This window comes from Drosophila bipectinata, chromosome XR (assembly GCF_030179905.1).
Source record: "Drosophila bipectinata strain 14024-0381.07 chromosome XR, DbipHiC1v2, whole genome shotgun sequence".
NCBI classification, from domain to species: Eukaryota; Metazoa; Arthropoda; class Insecta; order Diptera; family Drosophilidae; genus Drosophila; species Drosophila bipectinata.
This window is the reverse complement of record NC_091735.1, coordinates 18,343,350-18,365,099: the sequence shown is the minus strand read 5'-3', so window position 1 is coordinate 18,365,099 and position 21,750 is coordinate 18,343,350. Positions and strand designations below refer to the sequence as shown.

General features: G+C 37.7%; 3 protein-coding genes across 12 annotated transcripts; 2 read left to right on the top strand and 1 right to left on the bottom strand.

Annotated features, from left to right (window-relative positions):
- Positions 1 to 320: 320 nt before the first annotated feature.
- Positions 321 to 20,948, bottom strand: LOC108131847 (uncharacterized). Of its 9 annotated transcripts, none has more exons than XM_070276540.1 (10): positions 15,912 to 16,021; positions 14,386 to 14,527; positions 5,330 to 6,064; positions 5,146 to 5,265; positions 4,895 to 4,975; positions 3,037 to 3,145; positions 2,713 to 2,972; positions 2,289 to 2,345; positions 1,357 to 1,624; positions 321 to 1,295 (listed from the first exon to the last, which is right to left on the bottom strand). In XM_070276540.1, the coding sequence occupies exons 3-10, from the start codon at positions 5,958 to 5,960 to the stop codon at positions 716 to 718; spliced, it is 2,106 nt and encodes a 701-aa protein (XP_070132641.1). In that variant the 5' UTR covers positions 5,961 to 6,064; positions 14,386 to 14,527; positions 15,912 to 16,021; the 3' UTR covers positions 321 to 715. The 9 variants fall into 9 exon arrangements, with proteins under 9 accessions (XP_070132641.1, XP_070132639.1, XP_070132640.1 ...); XM_070276538.1 differs by having other exon boundaries at positions 14,386 to 14,532; positions 15,912 to 16,017; XM_070276539.1 differs by having other exon boundaries at positions 14,386 to 14,532; positions 15,906 to 15,999.
- On the top strand, positions 16,519 to 18,888 carry LOC108131863 (trypsin-1-like). Of its 2 annotated transcripts, none has more exons than XM_017250940.2 (5): positions 16,519 to 16,596; positions 17,093 to 17,356; positions 17,425 to 17,754; positions 17,857 to 18,079; positions 18,188 to 18,888. In XM_017250940.2, exons 2-5 carry the CDS (start codon positions 17,302 to 17,304, stop codon positions 18,834 to 18,836), a joined length of 1,257 nt encoding a protein of 418 aa, XP_017106429.2. In that variant the 5' UTR covers positions 16,519 to 16,596; positions 17,093 to 17,301; the 3' UTR covers positions 18,837 to 18,888. The 2 variants fall into 2 exon arrangements, with proteins under 2 accessions (XP_017106429.2, XP_017106430.2); XM_017250941.3 differs by having other exon boundaries at positions 16,545 to 16,682.
- On the top strand, positions 19,647 to 21,671 carry LOC108131862 (trypsin-1-like). The gene is made up of 4 exons (XM_017250939.3): positions 19,647 to 19,903; positions 19,991 to 20,314; positions 20,384 to 20,606; positions 20,937 to 21,671. The coding sequence occupies exons 1-4, from the start codon at positions 19,837 to 19,839 to the stop codon at positions 21,583 to 21,585; spliced, it is 1,263 nt and encodes a 420-aa protein (XP_017106428.3). The 5' UTR covers positions 19,647 to 19,836; the 3' UTR covers positions 21,586 to 21,671.
- Positions 21,672 to 21,750: the final 79 nt, after the last annotated feature.

Genomic DNA, 21,750 nt, shown 5'->3' with positions numbered 1-21,750 from the left:
TAAAGTTTTTTGTAAAAAACATATTACTACTTTAGGCATTTTATATTAAAATTTTAATAAATTTGCATTTTTTTAGATATTTATAAAAAAAAAACGTAGGATTTTTTAATATGTATGCGCTAATGCGCTATAATTAATAAATTCTGATTTTCAGCCGCAGCCTTTTGGCTTTAGCTTTTTTCTTAACAAGAAAAGTGCTGCCCATAACTTCAAAGAGAGAAAATGTGATAACGCGTTCGGGAAAATGAGACCTTTGGCGCGCCATCTGTTATTTGAATTTAAATTTGAATAATGTTTGTATTTTAAATATTTAAACTCCATTTATTTATATTTGCAAACTTAGTTGCTTGATTTATTTATTTATTTACTGTTGTATATATGTGTTTTATATACGTTGTGTGTTGTTGTTGTTGTGTGTGTGTGTGTGTAAATTAGATTGTTTGTAGTACAAAAGTTATAACAAAATAAATAACAAGAAATTATTTAATACAATATTACGCAAACATACAATATATAATGCAATCTATGCACATTTTGGTTTTTTACTTAAACAATCCCCCACCAGTTTCCCTTCCATGCCCGATTCTTAGAGGAATACCGAAAAAAAAAGAATTGATAAAAAATTAGACTTTGTTAAAATCAAATAAAATGCTAGAGGATTACGGGCTGAGGAATGAGGGAATCGGTGGATATGATATCCAAATGCTGGCCCCCCCTAAACGTTCGTCGGCGCATCCATGCCGCAGATCACCGACTTGACGACCGACGCCGCCGAAAGGGCGGCAAAGTTCTGCCACTTCCTCGTCGAGGTACCGTCCTTGTAATCGGCAATGCCCTTCACCAGGATAAAGCTCTCCCGGCAATTGCCAATGATGCTGTCCAGCACGGAGCTCATCTCCACATCGGTGGCCAGCAGTCCGTACTTCCTGGCGAATTGGGTGCGCAGATCATCGCTCCTCACCAGATCCCGGCCAGAGCCGATGGGTCCCAGATGGAGGCGCAGCCGCGGCACACCGTCCACTTCATCGGCGGCAATGGGATGGGCCACCTCGATCACCTCGTTGTTGCCAATGTTCATGAAGAGCTTGTCCGTTTTGCTGTCCGGCCGATTGAAGTCGCTTTCGGTCTTCTGGGCGAGGGTCTTCTGAGCCTGGCTGAGATAGTTCTCCCAGGGCCGCTTCACCTGCATATTGGCCTGCAGGCTCTCGGCGATCTGCTGCAGGGAGTCGTTGATCGGGAAATAGGTCTTCACATCCTCACCGCTCTTGTACAGATAAACGTAAGGCTTTTCTTTGCTAAAAAATATAAAATATTAGTTAATAAATATTAAGCTATTATATTAATATTATTCCTTACCTGTTGCTAATCAATGCCCTTTGCTTGTCCACATACGAGATGACAACATCGCCCAATCGTACGTGCTTCTTGTAGTCCGTATAGTGGGGCACGCCTCCGGCCACGCCCACAATAAAGACAAAGTCCACCTTCTGGAATGTGCCCAATAGCCGGGTGGTGGTATTACCCGTCGCCGTCATCGCCTCCCTGGTGCTGCCCACCGATGGTAGCTTGGTGCTCACGATCCTGTGTGCCCCGATATTTCCCAGGGTATACACATTCGATTCGCCTAAGATTTATAATAAAAATAAAAGGTTAAAAAATTAAATTAAGTACAAATATTGGTGTTTATATTTAAGACATCAATTTACAAAGAATATGGTTTCATAAAAATAATAACTTTCGCAAAAGTCTACTTTTATGAACCATCTCAGTTACATCCATCTATTTATATAAATAAATGTTTATATTTATAAATATTAGTTAATGTTTAACCATTTGATGAGCCCGGTGCGTGACGAATGTAATCCATCCATCTCACAGTGATAGTTACATGTCTGTACAAATAATAAAGGTCATGTTGCCCCCCGCTCTTGGACCTTAACGAATCCTTTTACCATAACAACAAACAAATAAAACAAACTGATGACCAAACTAAACACAAACAAAGACATACACTCACACACACAATACACAAAAATAAAAGACACGAAATCAAATTATTCTAGGCCAAGTTCATAACTTTTTCTAAGCAAGTTTATGACAAGTCATTATGGTACAGTCTTCACTCAATAGATAGTTTTTGATTATTTGGTTAACCAGCAAGGGCACACTGGTTTATTTACAAGATAGTGTGACCTTGCTGCAGTTAGAAAACTCGCAGTTATGAACTTGTTAGTGATTATTTATGGGTGCGAACGTTTTTAGATTGTGCTTTCTGGACATTGGCTTACCAAATCTTCGTTTCTTTTTGGACTTTCTGAGTGAGTTCGTTAGATTGGGATCGGAATCTGTTATCAGGGGGGGTAGGAATCGGATGATAGCATTCAGGTGGTTTTGTTTTGGTTTTTTTGAGAAGTATGATTTTTGCAGGCAAGCGAACAATCAACAAAATTTTATGCAAATTCATTCGGTAATTCATTCGGATTTTTCATGGTGAGGTGTGGGTATATATTCATATATATATTTTTTTTTGGCCATCGGTGTAGATAGGTTAGGGAACAGAAAAAATATGTTTTGGTTTTTTTTGGGGAGGAAAGAGAAACAGAGAGAAAAAGAGAGTTAGGTAGATTAGTTAAAGTTTCAATTTTGGTTTTTTTTTGTGGGACATTTTTATCGATAATTCGATTAATCGATTTTTGATCGATTTCAACCTACCGACTGTGGTGTATCGGACGAATGTCTCCTTATTTTCCAACATGGCATCAACGGCCAGCTTTTCGCAATACTGAGCCGTAATGATGGCGATGGTGGGCTGCTTGTTGGAGGCGATTGTGGGCATTTGCTTGACCACCTTGATCTCCTTGTCCTCGTGGTGGATGCGGGTATAGGCATTGTACTCCATCAGTTTGATGAGGCCACGTTCCTGTAGGGACTGAATCACCAGCAGGACATCCTGCTCAGTCCAACCATAGTCCCTAAAAATCAAGAATTATTCAATTTTTGAAAAATGGTTATTATTTTTTAAATAAATAAACATACTTGGCCAGATCTTCGGGCGATACTGGATTGGGATAGGCCTGCTCGATTAATTCCAGCACTTTTTCCTGGGTCAAAGGTGGAGATTCAAACTGGGATTCCTCCAGGGATACTATAGAAATAAAAAAATCCAACAAATTAAAGCCAGACGTTTAGAAATTCAAATTAAATATTTTTCTGTCAGGATGTCTTTTTTGGTTAGCAAGGCAATCACATCTACTCTGAGCGGTGGGCGTGGCTGGTTAGGCAGTGTCTGTTAGTACACTCACACATTTGCAAAACGAACTCTTCAACAACGAGGGGGGCGTGGCAGTCAATTAAATGCTCAAGCAGCATATTTTAATGGCAGACAGCAGACAAATTGGACACTTAAGGTGTCATTGCAGTGGGCGTGGCATTCGGGGCGCAACAGGGGCGGTAATTGCAACGGCAAGGCAATGAACTCGACATTCGACAACTCGTCCTTAAAGTCATTTCATTTATAGTTTTGGTGAATTATTTAAAGAGGTTTCGAGATTTTTGAGGTCATTTTATTAACACAAAACACAAAATATAATTTCTTTAAATTTTTAAAAATTTTTGCTCTACATTCACAAAAATAAAAAATTAAGAGTCAAAACCCAAAATTAGAGGTTTTAGGTTTATTTAATTTTTTAAATTCCAAAAAGCCCATATATACATTTTTATAGCTCATTTTTCTAGAATTTTTATTTAACTTAATCAAATAATTTGGGTTTCAAGGTTTGAAAAGCATTTAACAGTTTAGTCTTAGCTAGCTACAGTTTGATCTACAGTTTTAAAAGCCGCGGGAATCTACCTCAGTCGCTCAAAACTAGCCCTAATATTTTTCAGTAACTAATAGCTAAAATATTGTTAATGGAATTTGAAGTAAATAAAAAAAATATATAATTGAAATCTATTTAAATATATATTCTCCTTATTAATCCAAAAACTGGAAACTGTACATTTCCAGTTCCAGGAAACAATAACCCTTAATAGTTGAAGAACTATGGTAAGATCTAAGGTCGTAATAGTTTAAAAATCACGTTATAACTAACAAAGAAACACCATTAACTTAATTAATTTCAAGTAATTTTGGAACCTGAATGCTTTTACAGTTTGCAAGCCATCTAAGAACGTTGTAAGTTTTACAATCGTACTGAGTACGTATACATTTGGCAAGCCATTGAGGAACCTAAAGGGTTGTACAGTTTGCAAGCCTTCTAAGACCCTAATAAGTTAGACCCATACATAGATCCTATACAGCTTTCAGACCTTTTAAGAACCAAAAGGGTTGTACAGCTTGTAAGCCTTGTAAGACCCTAATAAGTTTTATAATCCCTCATAGAACTTATACAGTTTTGAAGCCTTTGAATAACCGAAAGGGCTGAACAGTTTGCAAGCCCCCTAAGAACCTGCAGGTTTTAGAAGCACACCAAGAACCTATACAGTTTGTAAGCCATTTATGAACCTAAGCACTTTTCAAACCTTTATTTTATTTGTTTTTTTTTTACAATTATTTAATTTCTGAGAGGTGCGCAATGTTTTTTATTATTGATTTGGAATTTTTTGTGAATTATAGTGCGTGCATTAGTACGAAATCGAAGATAAAAACAACAAAGAACAAAAAACCGAAACAAAAAGGAGGCGTAAGTGGAAAATGTGGAATTCGTTGAGCGGATTAGATGATTAGTTGTTTTGTTTTTTAGAGGATCTTTGTTGAGGAGAGAGCGGAAGAGCGGAAGCTGGCTAGGTGGTAGGAGGAAGTGGTGGGTGTGTCGGGCTTATCACTTCCGCCTGGCGCTCAGCTGTTCGGTGTACATGTCCAGCCAAATGGCCTTCATCAAGTGGTCGCCGTCACCTGTCTTCCGCTGCGCGATCAGCGCCTCCTCGTACTTCCGGTTGCAATCGCCATAACAATAAATGATGTAACCATCCCGGGCTGAACTCCGAACCAGATAACCAAACGCACCGAACCCAGAGGAGAATCATACATATATCATATATATATTTTAATTAATGTTTTAAGACTTTTTTTTTTAGGTCTTGATCATTATTTTAAAAGGAATAGTACTCTTAAGAAGTACCGGGTATCTAACAGTTAATACTCACGTGGTCGCGAAGGAGGTGCCGAAGTTTCTTCCAAAATTCTCAGCTCTATTTCAATGGATTGGATTTCGGAATAGCCATGCTGCAGTAGTTTCATTATCTTCTTAATGAAACCAACATAATCTGGAAAGAAACAGGATCAGGTATAATATTAAAGACACTTTCCTCCCAAGACCTTAACACCCACCTCTGGGAAAGTCCTGTGGACTCACTAGCTCCTTGAAAAAGTCCTGGGCAATGTGAGCCTGTTTCTCGTCATTGGTCAGCCAGTCACGGAACCAGAAACGCAATGTCCTCGACTCCTGGGAATGCTTGCCCGTATTGGCGCTAACCAAAAAGACACGAAACTCCAAGGACAGGGCCGCCGCTTTGCTGGCACTCTTCTGACCGGCAACGGTGTCCTTGTTGATGATGATACCGGTGTGATCACCGCCGGCCACATGCACCCGATCATTGATCTCATCGACCAGCTTACGCTCGATGAGTATAACCGTACTGTTAGCGGTCTTGCCACGCGGAGTCATCACTACCTGCTCTGTCCGTGGTGGCGTCTGGCTCCTTGGAACGGCGCTAGACTTCTGATTCGGATTCGGGGTATCCTGTTTCTGTAGCTGTTGCTGTTGCTGTCTATCTACTAGTCCGGGTCCGGGGACTGCGACACTTTTACTACCATTGTAGCCATTGTTATTGCCGTTCGGCAGGATTCCGTTTCCATTGGCATTACCGTTTCCATTGGCTGTCGTCTGCGATTGCGATTTGTTTGGCTTGGGGGGCGGCGGCGGTGGCGCCATCTGTATGTGACTCCTGCGCTCCGACATGCTCCTCTTTCTGTCCTGCACCTTCTGCTCCTCTCTGCTGCTCCTTCAATCCGATACCGATACCACCGCTACTCCACCGGTGACGTCCTTGAGCCCAAAACTTGCTGTCGAAAGAAAAGCAAAAGTTGACTGTCATTAGGGTCTCTGGAATAGTGGAGCAGGGGCTATACAGTGGTTCTCTTTAGGGATTCCCCAAGTCACAAAAAAATTATAAATATTTTAGAGAATAATTCAAAAGATATACAACTTTTAAAAGGCATGAAAAAATCTACATAATTTCTAGATAATTGAATTTCCTGTTTTAAGAGAAATATATTTCCTTGTAAACGTTGTGTTTCAAGATAATACCATATTCTATTATCATTTAAAAAATAATAGTTCTTGAATAAAAACAATCGAGAAATATTTCGTAAATACATTTTCCCATATCTATCAAAAGGTTTAGATATATTTACTATCTCAATTTATCAAAAGTTTTAAATCAAAAACGGAAAATTCTATTTTCCATTTTCATATTCAAAGTCAAAACTAAAATAACAACTTGAAAAATCTTTCAATTATCTTCTTTCAAAATCTTTAACCTTTCCATTTAGACACTTGAACTAGAACTTCAAGAACTAGAACTTAATTAATAAAGGAAATTTATCAAATTAGTTAAAGAAAAGAAAATTTCCCATTTGTAAGAAATGTTTTCTTAAAAAACCTTGTTTAAATAATAAATATTAATTTTTTAAATAGTAATAATAATTTTATGACAAAAATATGTCTTATAAAAGAAACTATTTATTTTCCATAACTTTTTTCACTCTCCCTTTTTTTTTGGAATCCTTCCACCGTATCTATATTTTTAGGCTAGTCACTGGTAGTATTTTGCATTTTTTTCGTCGCTCCCTCCCCCCCTGAGGTCGTATCAAATGTTACCTGGGCCCAGGCCCTCCCTCTCCAAAGACGACCCTGCCTGTTGGGTGGGGATGGGGACTTCTTTTGCAACTCTCCGACTGCCTGTCTGTCTGTGTGTCTGTCTCGCTGGCAATGGGCCAAACAAATTTAGAATTCATAAATAATTGGTGTCATAAATCCAACCCACTGCAACCCCCCTGTGTTCAGGCGGCTTACTGCGACCCAGTGACTCGGTTTTTCGGTCAACAAAATAATAACAATAAAAAAAAAAAGAACCAAACCAAACTGAAACCAAAACAAAACGCAAGAAGAGGAAAATCAATAGGCTAAAACTTGGTTACGGCAAGTGCATGACAACCATGGGCGTAGTCCAGAACGGGGGCAAAGGGAGAGGGGCTGTAACCTGCCTACCCCCGTGGAGCAATTAAAGGCACAAGTCAACTTCCGGCCAAGTGTCACCAAACCGAAACAGCCGCCAAAAAGGTTTTTGAACTCGAAAGGACACCGAGGGGGTTGGAAAAGGGAGGGCGGTTTCTAAATTTGCATAGGACAAACAGAGAGGTGGGCCCTGAGGAAGAGGTGGGCCTTTCCCCCCAAAGGAAAAGGCCACAGAGGCGAATGAACCGAATGGACAAAAGAAACGCACAAGGAGCGCACAAAATGCAGGCTAAATGAAAATTTACATTTTTCAAATGCCACTTCCTGGAATTCTAGGACACACAGGGCAGGGTTATGGGGCATTTTTAAGGAAAAGGGGGTTGTGAATGTGGCATTGGATGGTAAATATTTCCGCTAGTTACAGTTGCTTTAGCCAAGCTAATTTAAATTAATTTTCAGGGATTACGAAAATAAAACTTGTATATTTGCAAGTTCTGTAAGAATTTTAAGACAAGATATGATTAAGGATTAAGCTATTAAGCTTTTAATCTTGTGGATATTCTATCTATAGTTCGAGCTACTCTTATTCATAATTTTAAGAAATATCCATTGGCATAAATATGGACATTGAAGGGGGTCTTATATGCGTGCTAAGTTTTTTACCAGGACTTTTATCAGAAAATGTGAAAATATAAAATATATTGTCATCATTTTATTCAGCTTGAGAATTTTATAAAAATTGGCAAAGATAAAGACATTAAAAAGGGTCATAGTTGGAAGTAAAGGTTTTTACAAGGGGTTCCGAAGAAAAATTAACATTATATATCAATAAAAAATATGTATTTCTATATTTTTATATAAAGTAATAATGGTCCCACAAATCTTTAAAGGTATTCTACTTGAGAATCGCATAAAAATAACCAATGATATGTATAAACATCGTAAGTGGTCATAGTTGGTCATATCCAAGTTATTTTATCACAATCATCAGGTTCCATCAGAAAATGTGAAAGAATATTGATACAAAATGTTACATTTCGATTTTAATATTCCATTCCATAGAGAAGGGAATGGAGATTTCATAGAGAATGTTTCAAGGAATGCAGCTTAAGAAGCGAATCAAAATTGGCATAGATACAGATATTTTAAATAGTTTTATTAAAAATTGAAAAATATATCAATAAAAAACATTATTTCTAGATTTTAATATAAACTTATTTAGATTTTAGATTTTAATATTTAATATAAACCATTCTCTATTATTTTATATTAAAATAGCGAAGAGTTTCACAAATCTTTCAATTTATTCCACTTCAAAATCGTCTGAAAATTGTGGGGGACAAATATCCTATAAGTGCTCACAATATAAACCCCCCCGATTTTTTGTTTGTAATTATTATAAGTACGACTCCCCACTGGTTTGAGACATACCCACTTGACAGCGATTATCGAAGAGTACGAGTACATCCCCTGGCGAAAAAGAGACATATTCCGCTCATCATTTTTACCATTTAACTAATTAGATTAAAGAACAGCCTACTACTACCCACTTTATTCCCTTGTCAATTTTCGGAAGGGTGCACTCGAATTTCATGGCCGGAAATTATTTGCCGTCTGCCATTTCAATTAAAACAAAAAAACGTCTGACAACTAAAACCAAAAAAAAATGAAAGATACAAAAAAAAAAAAATTGCACCCAATATGGATGGCAGAGGACCACTCCCTCAGAAAAATGCATTTCTTCACTTCCGTTTGGGCAGTATGTGTGTTGTTATTTTTTCCCCTCATTTTTTTTTTTATAGTTCGCCGATCTTTTGGGGCGCCGTTGTCTGGAGTGAAAAATTCCTATGGCAAGTGGCTGACGATGCGTAACACCCGGGGGGTCTGGCTTTCAGAGGGCTAAGGGTCCCCGTCAGTGAAAACTCTTCTCTCTTTACGGTTGACAGAGCCCCAGAGTCACGTGTCTTGAAAACAAAATCAAATTTCATATTTGGTTGGAAAAGAAGAAAAATACCAATTAGAAGCAGGAAAATTGCCGGCAATTTCCGTTGGCGGTTTTTCCTTTTTTTTTCGGATACCCTTTAAGTGAGGGGATTGATATTTTAGGGCTATAGGGCCATACTCCTATTAAAGGATAGTATTTTTTTCAATTTCTTAAAATTCTCAACCCTCAAAAAGGAGGTCTCTCTATAAAGACCACCTTATTTTTAATAAAAATCCTGGTATCTTGGTAATGGATTCATGAAAAAATATTCCCTATAAGCTAATATTTTTCTCAGTGCATGGTTTTTAGTGAGGCGTGGACTGAAATGAAGCAAAACCTGCCCACACACAAACAGGAAAACTTGAAACATATAGAGAGACACCTTTATGTTAGGAGTTTCCTGTTTTTCACTTACTGCGTGGGGGTTCCCACAAAATGTGCACCAAAGGAAGTGCCAAAAAAAATAAAACCTAAAAAATATATGTAAATGTTTAGTTTATTTTAAAACCTAATTGCATATGCAAAAAGTAAAATATTATCTATTTGGTTTATCTACAAAAGAAATAAAAACAGCTAATTACCGCATAATTTAAGTTAATTAGCTGCAAACGTTGTGCCTCAAAGTCAAAGTTATTTAACCGATTTGTCAGAGACAAACCCCATATATTGTACACCATATATAGTGAGTCATTCAGGAAGGAAAGGGCGACGAACGTGCCTTCTTGATTTAATGGTTAATTGACAATCAACAAACGAACTTTGTTTGTTTGTTTTTCTCTCTTTTTTTTATATTTTTTTTGCCCAAGTAACCTCATTAATTAGATAGTTACAAAGATATATAGTCTTATCTGTAGCATCACATCTGTTATTTTTCATGATTGAGAAACTCAAAATTAAGATATACATTTCCATATACATCTTTCGCAAGTTCTAAATATATGTTTCTGGACATTTTCATAGCCATAGATTTTCATCTTCATGTCAAGGTTGTTTCGGAAATTATTTCTCACTCAGCCTTAATATAGATAATGTGCCTCAATTGCCGGCATGTTTATGAAACAATTTTCAAAATTCTTGTAGAAATATTATGGCTGTTTGGCCGGTTCCTCGAACTCTATAGAGGGTACTGAAAAATTGGGCAATATATTAAGCGATACTTGTATTTAAGAAAATCAATAAACAAAAAATATATTTAGGATGAACTTTTAAGATTATAAATTCTAAATATTGCTTCTTCTCTTGTATAATTTTTTCGATTCTGATTCTACGTCTTTACAAATCAACTGATTTATTCTTTCCCTGAACTTTAACTGCCAATCGAATTTGAATATAAATTCAATCACAATTTGCATAACTGAACGACATTCGGTTAATTGAGTTCGTATCAGGGATCTTAAGAGGACCCCCCGAACCAAAAATTATTTCCAAACCATGACGTCATTCGATATATATATATTTCTGACGCAATGTTTGAGGCACTTTTTTGATAAATATTTAAATCGGCAAGTCGAGTAGCCGAGAACTCGAGATCTGACCTTCAAAACAAAACAATCTGAGCTTGAGAAATTCGAGAAAAAAGAACACTTCCAGTGATAAATGTATTATAGACTTGAATAGAAACTATTATCTGGTTATTTTTTAGTTTAGGCATCCTAGAAATGTCGCCTGATTGTCTGGTAATTCTTGCGCAAATTGTAAAAATATTTATTCGAGATATCAAGATTTATCTAGTGTCTCCCCTCCAAAGCAGACAGAATCTTTCGTCAGATCTGTTTTTATTTGGGTGGGCGGTGTGAGAGAAGAACTCTAGAAACTTGCCGGTTGAGGCAATAGTTTCATCACAAGTGGCATGCGTCATTTGGTATTTTTCTTTATGATTGGCTCATTTGATCAATTAGCCCGCCGATCAATACGCCGATGCATTGCGTGGGCTCGGGGGTCTCTATTTTATCCCTCGAGAATGACCAATTGCAGGGCAACCCCCACCAGTACCCTCCATTTCAAGTCGCATTCTTTTTATCTACTTTGTGCACGCAACGATAATGTTTTCTATATTTTTAAGAAGGGGAGTATACGAATTTTGAATGCCCTGTAAAGGCACTTAAAGGCACTACCCTGTAAATAAATTAAATCGTAAAAATCTCCTTAACTAATATACCCCAAAGTGCATTTAATGGGTAATCCCCCAATGGACTCTTGAAAAGTCGGCTTTCTCGACAATATTCTTGGAATTAGCGAGCCAAAGTTCAACTCCCCCTTTGCCTCCTCACTCTTCTAAGACCATGGGCTTGTGTGGTTGGGTGGTGTTTCTGGTGGGGACTTGGGTGGGTGGTTGCCCCATAAATTACAGCGACTTGGCAATATGGGCAATACAGTTGGACAGTTTTATGGCCACGGAACACACAAATGCAGTTCACAAATTCAGAACTCAAGGAAGGGTGTGGGGTGAGTGGAAAATCAACCCCATATATTGGCAACAAAGGGGTTTTCTTTGGGGCAACCAGTCAGTGTGTCAGTGGTGGGTGGTTTTTCTTTTTCTGGTGGCAGGAGTGCCGCCTATTAGCGGCTGATTAAGGGGTCATTAAGCGACCTACATATAGATGGTGGGTGGAAATTGGGGACGTGCATTCTTCAAACTTGAAGAAATTCTTTAAAGCCATAAAGTTTGGAGGTTTGGGGCACAAGTTTTAAAGTAAAGCCAGGGCACAAGTTTAAAGTATACTCTGCATAACTAGGTGTGACCAAGCTTGCATTGTTCCCAAGCCCACTATTAGTTTTGAGCTCCCATATCATCATTCTTGAATTGCAAAACAACTTTCTGATTAATATATGTGTGCCAACCGAAGGGCGATAAGTAATGTTGTTTGTTTAACTGGAGAAATTGGCTCAGCTCATCTCGAATTGCATCGGCTTATCGTCAATCGGAAATGAGGTTAAAACTCCAACAACTTGGTATCCATTTACCACAATTGCCTCTACAAACAGCCAACTGGCAACTGGGAATGCCCCATTTGATGCAAAAGTCGGGCCAAACTATAGTAGAAGAACCAGAAGAACTAAAAAAAAAAGTGAGAAATTATTTTTAAATGCAGAGCCGGACGATTGACCGAGAAGGAAGGATGGGGGGTTGGCCCAACCAGGCATTCCAAGTTGAATGAACCACACGATCGAACAGATAATATGGGCAGATGGTGCTCGCCGATATACATATACTATATCCATATGCATATACAAGAATATACTTATATCCCAAAATAAGGTGTCTAGCCAGACACTCAACGCGTAAATGTAAATTAATATTCTGCCGGAAAACAACAAAAAATTTAAGAAAAAATATTCGAGATCATCGTATTTCTTATTATTGTGGAATTGTTCTGTGTGGGATTATGCGAAAATTGAAATTCTAGATATACGTATATATAATGAGGAAATTTAAGAAGAATCGTTTTGTTTTATTGATGGATATTTCCCCCGAAACTTCCAATATTTCTTCAAAAATGCCAAAATGTGCAAGAAAATAGCGTCGAGCTGCAAAAACTGGATATCGAAACTATGCCAAATAAGCATCAACACAATTTTCTGCACAGCCACCGAGAATGAGATCATTCTAGACTTCTCTCTTCAAATCTTTTTTTTTTTTGCTCTTTTGTATACATTTTGTTAACCGAATGTTTTTAGGATCGTAAAATTTGTTGAAATTTCCACCGACTGGAACCAAACGCCGAAAATAAAACAAGAAAATAGTTTAGGGGAAAAAATAATGCAGGTCAGACGAATGATATAAAAAAAAGCATTGTGGGAATTTGCGACCAGACCAACAGCTCGTCAGTGTGGAAGTGGAAACGGAAATGGACTTTAGATAAACCCCGACCAGCACAAAAGTTATCAAAATAAAAAAAAAAAGAACGTAGAAAATATATGCATTGTACAGAGTACTTAAAAACAAACGAAATTGCTAATCCACACAAGGGTAATCGTTCGGTTAACTCCACCGAGGTCAATATCGTTATCGTGACTTGGCCTTGTCTCGAATTCAAATTGAAATTCAAATGCAGCAGCACAAATTGTTTATGATACATTTTTGGTACCCTGCAGCGATGGCTATGAACGAATTTATATTCTAGATCTATTTTTTAAAAACAAGTATAAGGAAAAACTATCCATAGATGCCGGGGACTTGCTGTATTTCCACAGATATGAAACTATAAAGCTTAGAGTATTATTCCATCAAACCCTAAATGAATTCGAAATCCAATATAAATATTTTTGGTTTCTAAATTTCTATACAACAGAAGCCCATCTATAGATATCCGGTACTTATCCGGTCCGGAGCTTAATTTAATATTAAATATCCATATTTTTGTACAAAATAAATAGAAGAATTCCTCCTCTTTAATGCAGTCTGGTTCACCTATATATGTATATAGTCTTCGATCTAGGCATGTCTAGGCATTCTATGCCCACTCTTATTTCCTTGTGGTGGTTATAGACGCAAAAAATCCACCTTCGAGACGATCTCTGATTTTTGTAATTAATTTTTTATTTCAATGTTAAGAGAGAGTTTTAAGTAGCAAATACCAGTAGCAATATCTTTTAATTAATTGTAATTGCTTTTTTTATTGACCAGTAGTAAGTCGCTACTAGCTGCTGATAGCTCCTAACTTTTCTTAACATTCAAAGCCATTTGTGTTCCTCAAAAAATATATATTTATTTTTTTTATTGCACATTCGTATTGAAGTTATTGGTCTTTTATTCATTGATCCTCTTTTTAAGACTCTAACATTATAGATACCCGGTACTTAAGTGTATAACAATACTAACTAAATTTGACTATTATTTAGTATGATCATTAACAGATTTTTATAATGTATATATATTTTAATAATTTACTAAATAAATCAACCTGATACCAATATCTTATCTTTCAAAAAGAGCAGACAATAGAGATACAAATTTTCTGGCAAAAAAAAAGACCAAAATAAGACAAAAAATAAAATACAAAAGCCGCGTCTTAAAGTCTTGAGTGGAATTTATAAATAGACCCTCATTACGCCGACGAAATGGTGAAAGTACAACAAATGCGGATGATGGCCCCATGCCACCCACAAGCTCGACAAAAAAAAGGCCAAAAAATTACAGAAAATATTAGACATCAGACTCACCTGTTGCTGTCTAGAGATATTGTTGGGAAAATGACGTGTTTTATTTAGTCACTTGATTTAACCGGTTTTTCTTTTGGGTTTATTTTATTTGCTTAATTTGTTGTTATTTTTTTATTTACTTTGCTATTTGGTTTATTCCACACTGCTCTATAAAAATAAAACAAAAAATCAACAATAAAACCACGTTTTTTTGTTAAGAACTTTTTCACAGAATATACCGATTGGATACACGGCGCAAAAAAATGTATGTGGAAACAAAGAATGCGAAATATTTATCTTATCTTATCAACGTTGTGGGGTAGGGTGGAGGGGGCAGGGTGGGTGGCTGTTCCACTATCAACTAACTGATAGCAAGGTTATCGATAAGCCGTGTTCTGTGTTCTGTTTGTTGTTTGCTCTCGTTTTCCTGTAAACTTTAGTCATCGATCGTTACGATTCTGCTATTGGCCGCCTTAGGCCATTGCTAATTTTGGCCCAGGTGACGTCAGGGCTTAAACCAACCAGGAAAAAAAATAAAGAAGAAACGCGATCAGGCTTCCATGCTGCTTCTATTGTGACTCACAACGATCGCGGCTCAGAAAGCACGCTCAGTGACGTCATGACCTCTAATACTATTCAAATGCACAAAAGGGAAAAAACTATGGTTACTTCTCAAGTTTAATTGGATACTCTATTTGAATTGGATACAAAAGGCAACCTTGAGAGGATGGCTTTGAGTTGGGGTATACAAAATTAAACAATATTAAGGTATTACAAAAAAATTATAAAACAAATAGTATTGTAACTTTTAAAAAAGTACAAAATATTTTAGAAAAAAGGGATAGAAAAAAAATATAGAGGTTTATTAAGAAGACATTAATACTTATTCCAAAATTATAAACTGTATATTTTTGTATAAAAAATTAACTTAAAAATGTAAAAACTCTAATGAATAAAACCAGTTTTTTTAATTACTTTTCAAGTGTTTGTTTTGTGTTTTAATTACTTTGTTTTTATTTTAAATTTAATTTAGAGCAAAAGAGATGGCAAAACAAAAGGGTTTGAACTTGAAACAGTAGATGAAACAACAACAAACATTAAGAACAACAAACAACAACAACAACTGGTTCACCTTCAGCTGATCACTGATCATCATGCATCTCCCTCGCTCGTTCCATTCAAATTTCAAACAATTTTGTTCTACACTACACAACAACAACAAATAGAACAAACAATAGCCGAATGATAAAAAAACAAAAAAAAAATATATAAGAACAACACGTAATAATGATTCGGTCTAGGTGTGTGTATTAAATTACGCCTTTGCGACACACTCCTATGGACGATTTTTATTAATAAATTGCACATTCGCTTGATTCACGAATATATATATTTTTACCGTAAATGCGCGCGTCGCTTACACAAAAACAACAACAAAAATAGAAAACAACAGCACCAGCAGCACCCGGAGAAAGGGTATGAGATATTTCTCAGAGGGCAAGAGAAAGGGGAGAGAAAGGGTGCGAAAGGAGCGCGCGTACACTTACGCCAAAATGCCGGCAAAAAACAAAAACGGGGGATAGTTTTCTTTAATTTTAATGCGTCAGCTGCGCGTCCGTTTCGTTCAAACTTCGCTTTCCGTCTGACCAGATTCGGCATTCGGTTGCGCGGCCAAAAATACCGAAAGCTTTTTAATAGTATGACCAAATGCAAGGGAAAAGAAAATCCCAAAATGCAAACAAAATATGTTTATGGTTTAGAAAAAAGCTTTTCTTTAGAGGGAAGTAAAGAAGCATTTTTAAATGTAGGAAAAACATTTAACATAATCAAGTTTGGCTTAAAACGAAACAAGAAAACAATTAACATTTTCATTACAATTTTATTTTAATTTTAAAAATATTACTTAAAGATTCATAGCAGAATTGCAAGCATTTTAAGAAAGAAAGTTTGTACTAAAATGTTGTAGTAATACACAGATATAAATATGGAAAACTAATAAAAAGTAACTAAATTTAAAATAAAACAAAAACTTTTTTATTACTATAATTTAAAAAAAGGGGTCTAAGGTCTAGAGGGGTTTTTTGAAGGTCTACATTCTGAAAGCAATATTTTCTTAAAAAGCTTATAATTGTCATTTATTTTGGCGCCCTACACCGGCCACACTGTCCATAAATCAGTTTTACTTTTCACTTAATCCAAACCACTAGTTTAATGAATAAATAACAACAATACGTATGTAAAATAATTAAATCATCACGTGCCAAAATTATACCAAAATAAACTCCATAAATGCGCCAAGTTCAATGAGCCAAGACCAAGTAAATAAGTAAAAAAAAAATGTTATTTAAGTTCGAAAACCGGTCATTCTTTTTGTTCTTTTTATATTTTAATATATATACATTTTTGAAAGAAGCTACTATCAGGAAAAAAGCCGAAAACGATGTGTGTCAACGAGTGTCAAGAATCATCTGGAGAGATAATACGGCAGACCAGGGGCAGGGACTTCGAATTCGACACCAAAAATTATTTGTTTTTAATTTGTTTTTTTTTTTTTAAATCAAGAGGGAAGGCGGGTTGCGCGTGTCTGCACAGTAAAAAATTAATCTGTTTTGTTTATCAATTTTAAGAACTTATATTCAAAGAATGCTTCTATTTTTTGAAAAGTTTGATCTTTTTGGTGCTTTCTTAAAGTAAATATTTTCGAATCTTTTTTCGTACATTTTTGTAGACCTTATCAGATTATCGTATTGTTCTCTGTGTGACTGACTGACGATTGTTTACTTTCGGTTGATTGGCACTTTGGAAGTTGCCAGGCGGGTTTCTGTGATACGATCACATATGAATTGAAGCCCTCCATTTGTGATCTAAGATCAGTCCCCACTGCAGTCTGCATCTGGTGCTGATCAGGAAAGGAGATCCTATCCAATCTTCTCCAAAATGAACTTCCTAATCCTCAATTTTGTAGCTCTGCTACTATTTTCTATACTTTCCGGTGAGAATAACATCTTAGAATTGGTGTATATGTTTGAAATTAACTATAAACTATATTTTATTTTTCAGTTCAAGCTATTCCAGCTAAAAACCCCCTTTTAAAAGGTGATATTACTTTCCCCAAGGAATCCTTTGATGAATGTTTCATCGATGATGCCAAAACGATTAAAGGAACATGTTGTCGCATGGAGGAGTGTCCTACGGCGATGAAGAAATGGATCGAGAAGCGGGAATCCCCCAAGACCTGTTACTTTGTCAAGTTCGATCACTTTGTGTGCTGTGAACCGGAAACGGATACACGCATACCGGAAATAAGCACCGTAATGCCACCACCTATACCTCTACCCACACCAAGTGATCCCAATAGGGTTCCTTACGTCAACCGTAGCAGTCAGGAATGTAAGATACATTCAATTCTAATTAATTTTTTTTCAGTGCATCACCTTCAGGCAGTGATGTAATTCATGACTAACTAGGGTTTCCCCTTCTCGCTTTCAACAGCTTGTTATTTCTACAACAACCTGCAGAAGGTTAGTGGGAACGAGCTGACCTTCGTGTTCTCTGTTGTCGGCGGAATGCCCACCCGCTACAGGGAATACCCCTTCATGGCGGCCCTCGGCTGGCGATCGAACTTTGACAAGAAGACCATCTACTATCGTTGCGGTGGAGCCCTAATCTCAGAGAAATTTGTTTTGACGGCAGCTCACTGCGTCGACTTTGGCGGGTAATAACACTAAATATTTTCATTGTTTATTCCTCAATTATATGATTTTTTGAGGAGATATGTATGTATTTGAATATTCATTTTAAATATTTTTAACTTCCCTTGCAGTGATCGCCCCAGCCAGGTTCGTTTGGGCGGCGACAATCTGACCCTGACGGAGGGAGAGGATCTAGGCATCCTACGGATCATCGTCCATCCCGAGTACGACTCCAGTACCGATTACAACGACATCGCCCTTCTTGAACTGGAGGAACCTGCGGCGCCTGAACTAAAGCCCTCGTGTCTCTGGTATGAGCCGGAATTGGCCAACTCCGCTGTCACGGCCATTGGTTACGGCCAGACAAGCTTCGCCGGCCTCTCCTCCGCCCAGCTACTGAAGGTGCCGCTCCAGCGAGTGTCCAACGACATCTGCCGGTTTCACTACTCCGCCGATCAGCTCACCCGTGGCCTGCTGGACAGTCAGCTGTGCGCCGGAGACGACTCCGGGCAGCGAGACACGTGCCAGGGCGACTCCGGCGGACCTCTGCTAATGACGCGCGGCTTCCTGACCTACGTGGCGGGGATCACCTCTCACGGACAGGGATGTGCAAGTGGCCCGCCCACGGTCTACACAAGGGTGTCCAGCTTCCTGGACTGGATTGAGGGTCATGTGTGGCCTCAAGGATTTCAAGTTCCAAGTCGGCGGCCGTCATTACACCTCCAATCGCAATTCAAAAGAGAGACTAGTCCGGAATTCGATCTGAGATCCAGTTTCTAAGTATCTGTTTTTATGATTTAGAATTTTGAAAATAAATATTTTTTAATAAAAAGTCCAATCCCATTCATAAAATGGCGCGAAATAGGATCGTTTTTGTCAATGAGACCAGATCTGAGAGTTTTTCAAAGCTTTTTCCCTCTTTTGGCGGTTTGGTGCGGTCACATTATAAAGAAATCGCAAATAAAAACACTAAACCAACGGCAAGTAGCTAATTTAAATAGGTAGTTAAATGGGATCATTAATCAGGAAAATTAAATGTCAAAAAAGACATTAAATAGCGAAGTGCAGTGAGCTAAATAAAGCAAAGTGTATTATCATTTTAGGAACCGGTTGTCTTTTAATAGATTTTCCTTTTTTTTTAACTTTTGGAGAAGCCACAACTATCAGATGAACAAAAAAAACCCAAAAAGGGGTGTATCATCAAGTGTCAAGAACCATCATCTGCCAAAATAATTTCCCCACTCTAAAGTCAGGAATTCCAATTTGCGAACACAGTGTAAAGTTTTTGTTTTGGGTTTTTTTTTTCTCTTCGTATTAATTCTTGAGAGGAAGAGCCAAGATGCGTGAGATTACACAGGAAAAAATATAAAGGACTGAGCCTTTTTTATTAATATTTGATTAATTATTTTTGTAGTCATTTTAAAAATCGATAAGAAAAGTTTGAGTAAATTAAAGGCTCTTGTGGAAATAGTCTATATAGGAAATATTAAAATAATATTTCTTTAATAAAATATTTCTTTTCAAATGTAATTACTATTTTAATAATATGTTTTGTATTTTTGGCAATTGATTTTATTGAATTTAGGTATCGGTATTGTTTTCTGTGCTTTTAAGTGGCACTTGGTAGTTGGAAGTTGCCTGGCGGGTTTCTGCGTTCCAATCGGAGAATATCAAACCGGCGTTTGGAGATCTGCGATCTGAACCACTGCAGTCTGCAATTGGAGCTGACCAACAAAGGAGATCCCCAGCCGATCTTCTCCAAATTCATTCTATCGGAAACATGAACTCCATATTCGTGAATATGTATCTGCTTTTTGTGGTTTTAATACAATTTTTGCTTCTATCAGGTGAGAGTTGATTTTAATAATATTTAATATTTTTATATTTTATATATTTATGATTTTTAATATTTTAATATTTATTTTATATCTTAGTTAAAGCCACTCCAGCCATAAATCCCCTATCGCAGCGTGGGATTATATTCCCGAAGGAATGCTTCGATGAATGCTTCACTGATGATTCCCAGAGGACTAAAGGAAATTGTCGTCGAATGGAGGAGTGTCCTTCGGCTATGAAGAAATGGATCGAAAAGCGGGAATCCCCAAAGACCTGTTACTTTGTTAAATTCGATCACTTTGTGTGCTGTGAACCGGAAACACCTTTACCGGAAATATCCACCACAGTACCCCCAGAGACACTACCACCCACAGCGAACCCCTATACGGCGGCGCCTCTGATAAAACGAAGAAGTCAGGAGGGTAACTATTAGCCATTTTTCTCAGTGCATACCCAGTGACTAAGAGAGTTTCCCCATCTAATCAACTCAGCTTGCGAAATTTACAACCGAGTGGACCCTCTCAATGAGAACGACATAGCCCTTGTGATTCAGGTGGTCGGCGGAACGGCTACCCGATACAGAGAATTCCCCTTTATGGCAGCCCTCGGATGGCGATCCAATTTTGATGACAAGATCATATACTATCGGTGTGGCGGAGCCCTTATCTCGGAGAGATTCGTCTTAACGGCAGCTCACTGTATCGACTTTGGCGGGTATGTTTATTAGAATATATCTTAATAGTTAATTGTTCGAGGTTACTCATTTTTTTAGATAGTTGTTTGGATTTTTTTTTCACTTAGTAGTTATTGGAAGAGAAACTAGTTAGTTATGCTGTGACCTAATTCGTAGAGAATTGTCGTAATAGAAAAAAGTTACTAAAAATTGTGATTCACATTTAAGTTGGGAATTGGGGAACTTATTTAATGGGGATTACTTGGGGAATTATGAGGTGGCTAGTCAAAGGTGAAAAGTACCAAAAGATACATCTTAAATTTTATTACATTATATTTTATTTGATTTAAATAGAATTTCTTACCTTCCAGCGATCCCCCCAATCAGGTGCGCTTGGGCGGCGACAACTTGACCCTGACAGAGGGCGAGGATCTGCGTGTCCGCCGGGTTATTCTCCATCCCGAGTACGACTCCAGTACTGACTACAACGACATCGCCCTGCTGGAGTTGGAAACGCCGGCCAAGTCGGAACTGAAGCCCGCATGCCTTTGGCAACAGCCAGAGTTGACCAACACCCTGGTTACAGCCATCGGTTACGGCCAGACAAAGTTCGCCGGCCTCTCCTCCGCTCAGCTTCTGAAGGTACGGCTCCAGCTGGTCTCCAATGACATCTGCCGGTTTCATTATTCCTCGGAGCAGCTCAGCCGTGGCCTGCTGGACAGTCAGATGTGCGCCGGCGATGACTCCGGAGAGAGGGACACGTGCCAGGGCGACTCCGGGGGACCTCTGATCATGCGGCAAGGTCTCTTGAGTTACGTGGTGGGCATCACTTCCCACGGACAGGGATGCGCCAGTGGTCCGCCCACGGTCTACACTAGAGTGTCCAGCTTCCTGGACTGGATCGAGGGGCATGTGTGGCCGCAGGGAGTTCAAAGGCAGGAGCCACAAAAGCAAAATCTTGAAGGCGCATCGAAGGCGCCATCGACCTCTCCGCAGTTTGATTTGAGGGTTATGATCTGAGGTCCCTAAATCTAAAAAAATTAAATATTAAAATCAATTTATTAAATAAATATTTAAAGAAATAAATTCTAAGATATAACAAGATATGGCAGTAAATAAAATACATATTTAATCTAAAATAAAGAGGTTTTATATCTTATTAATTTTTTTGAGAATTTAGTTTAA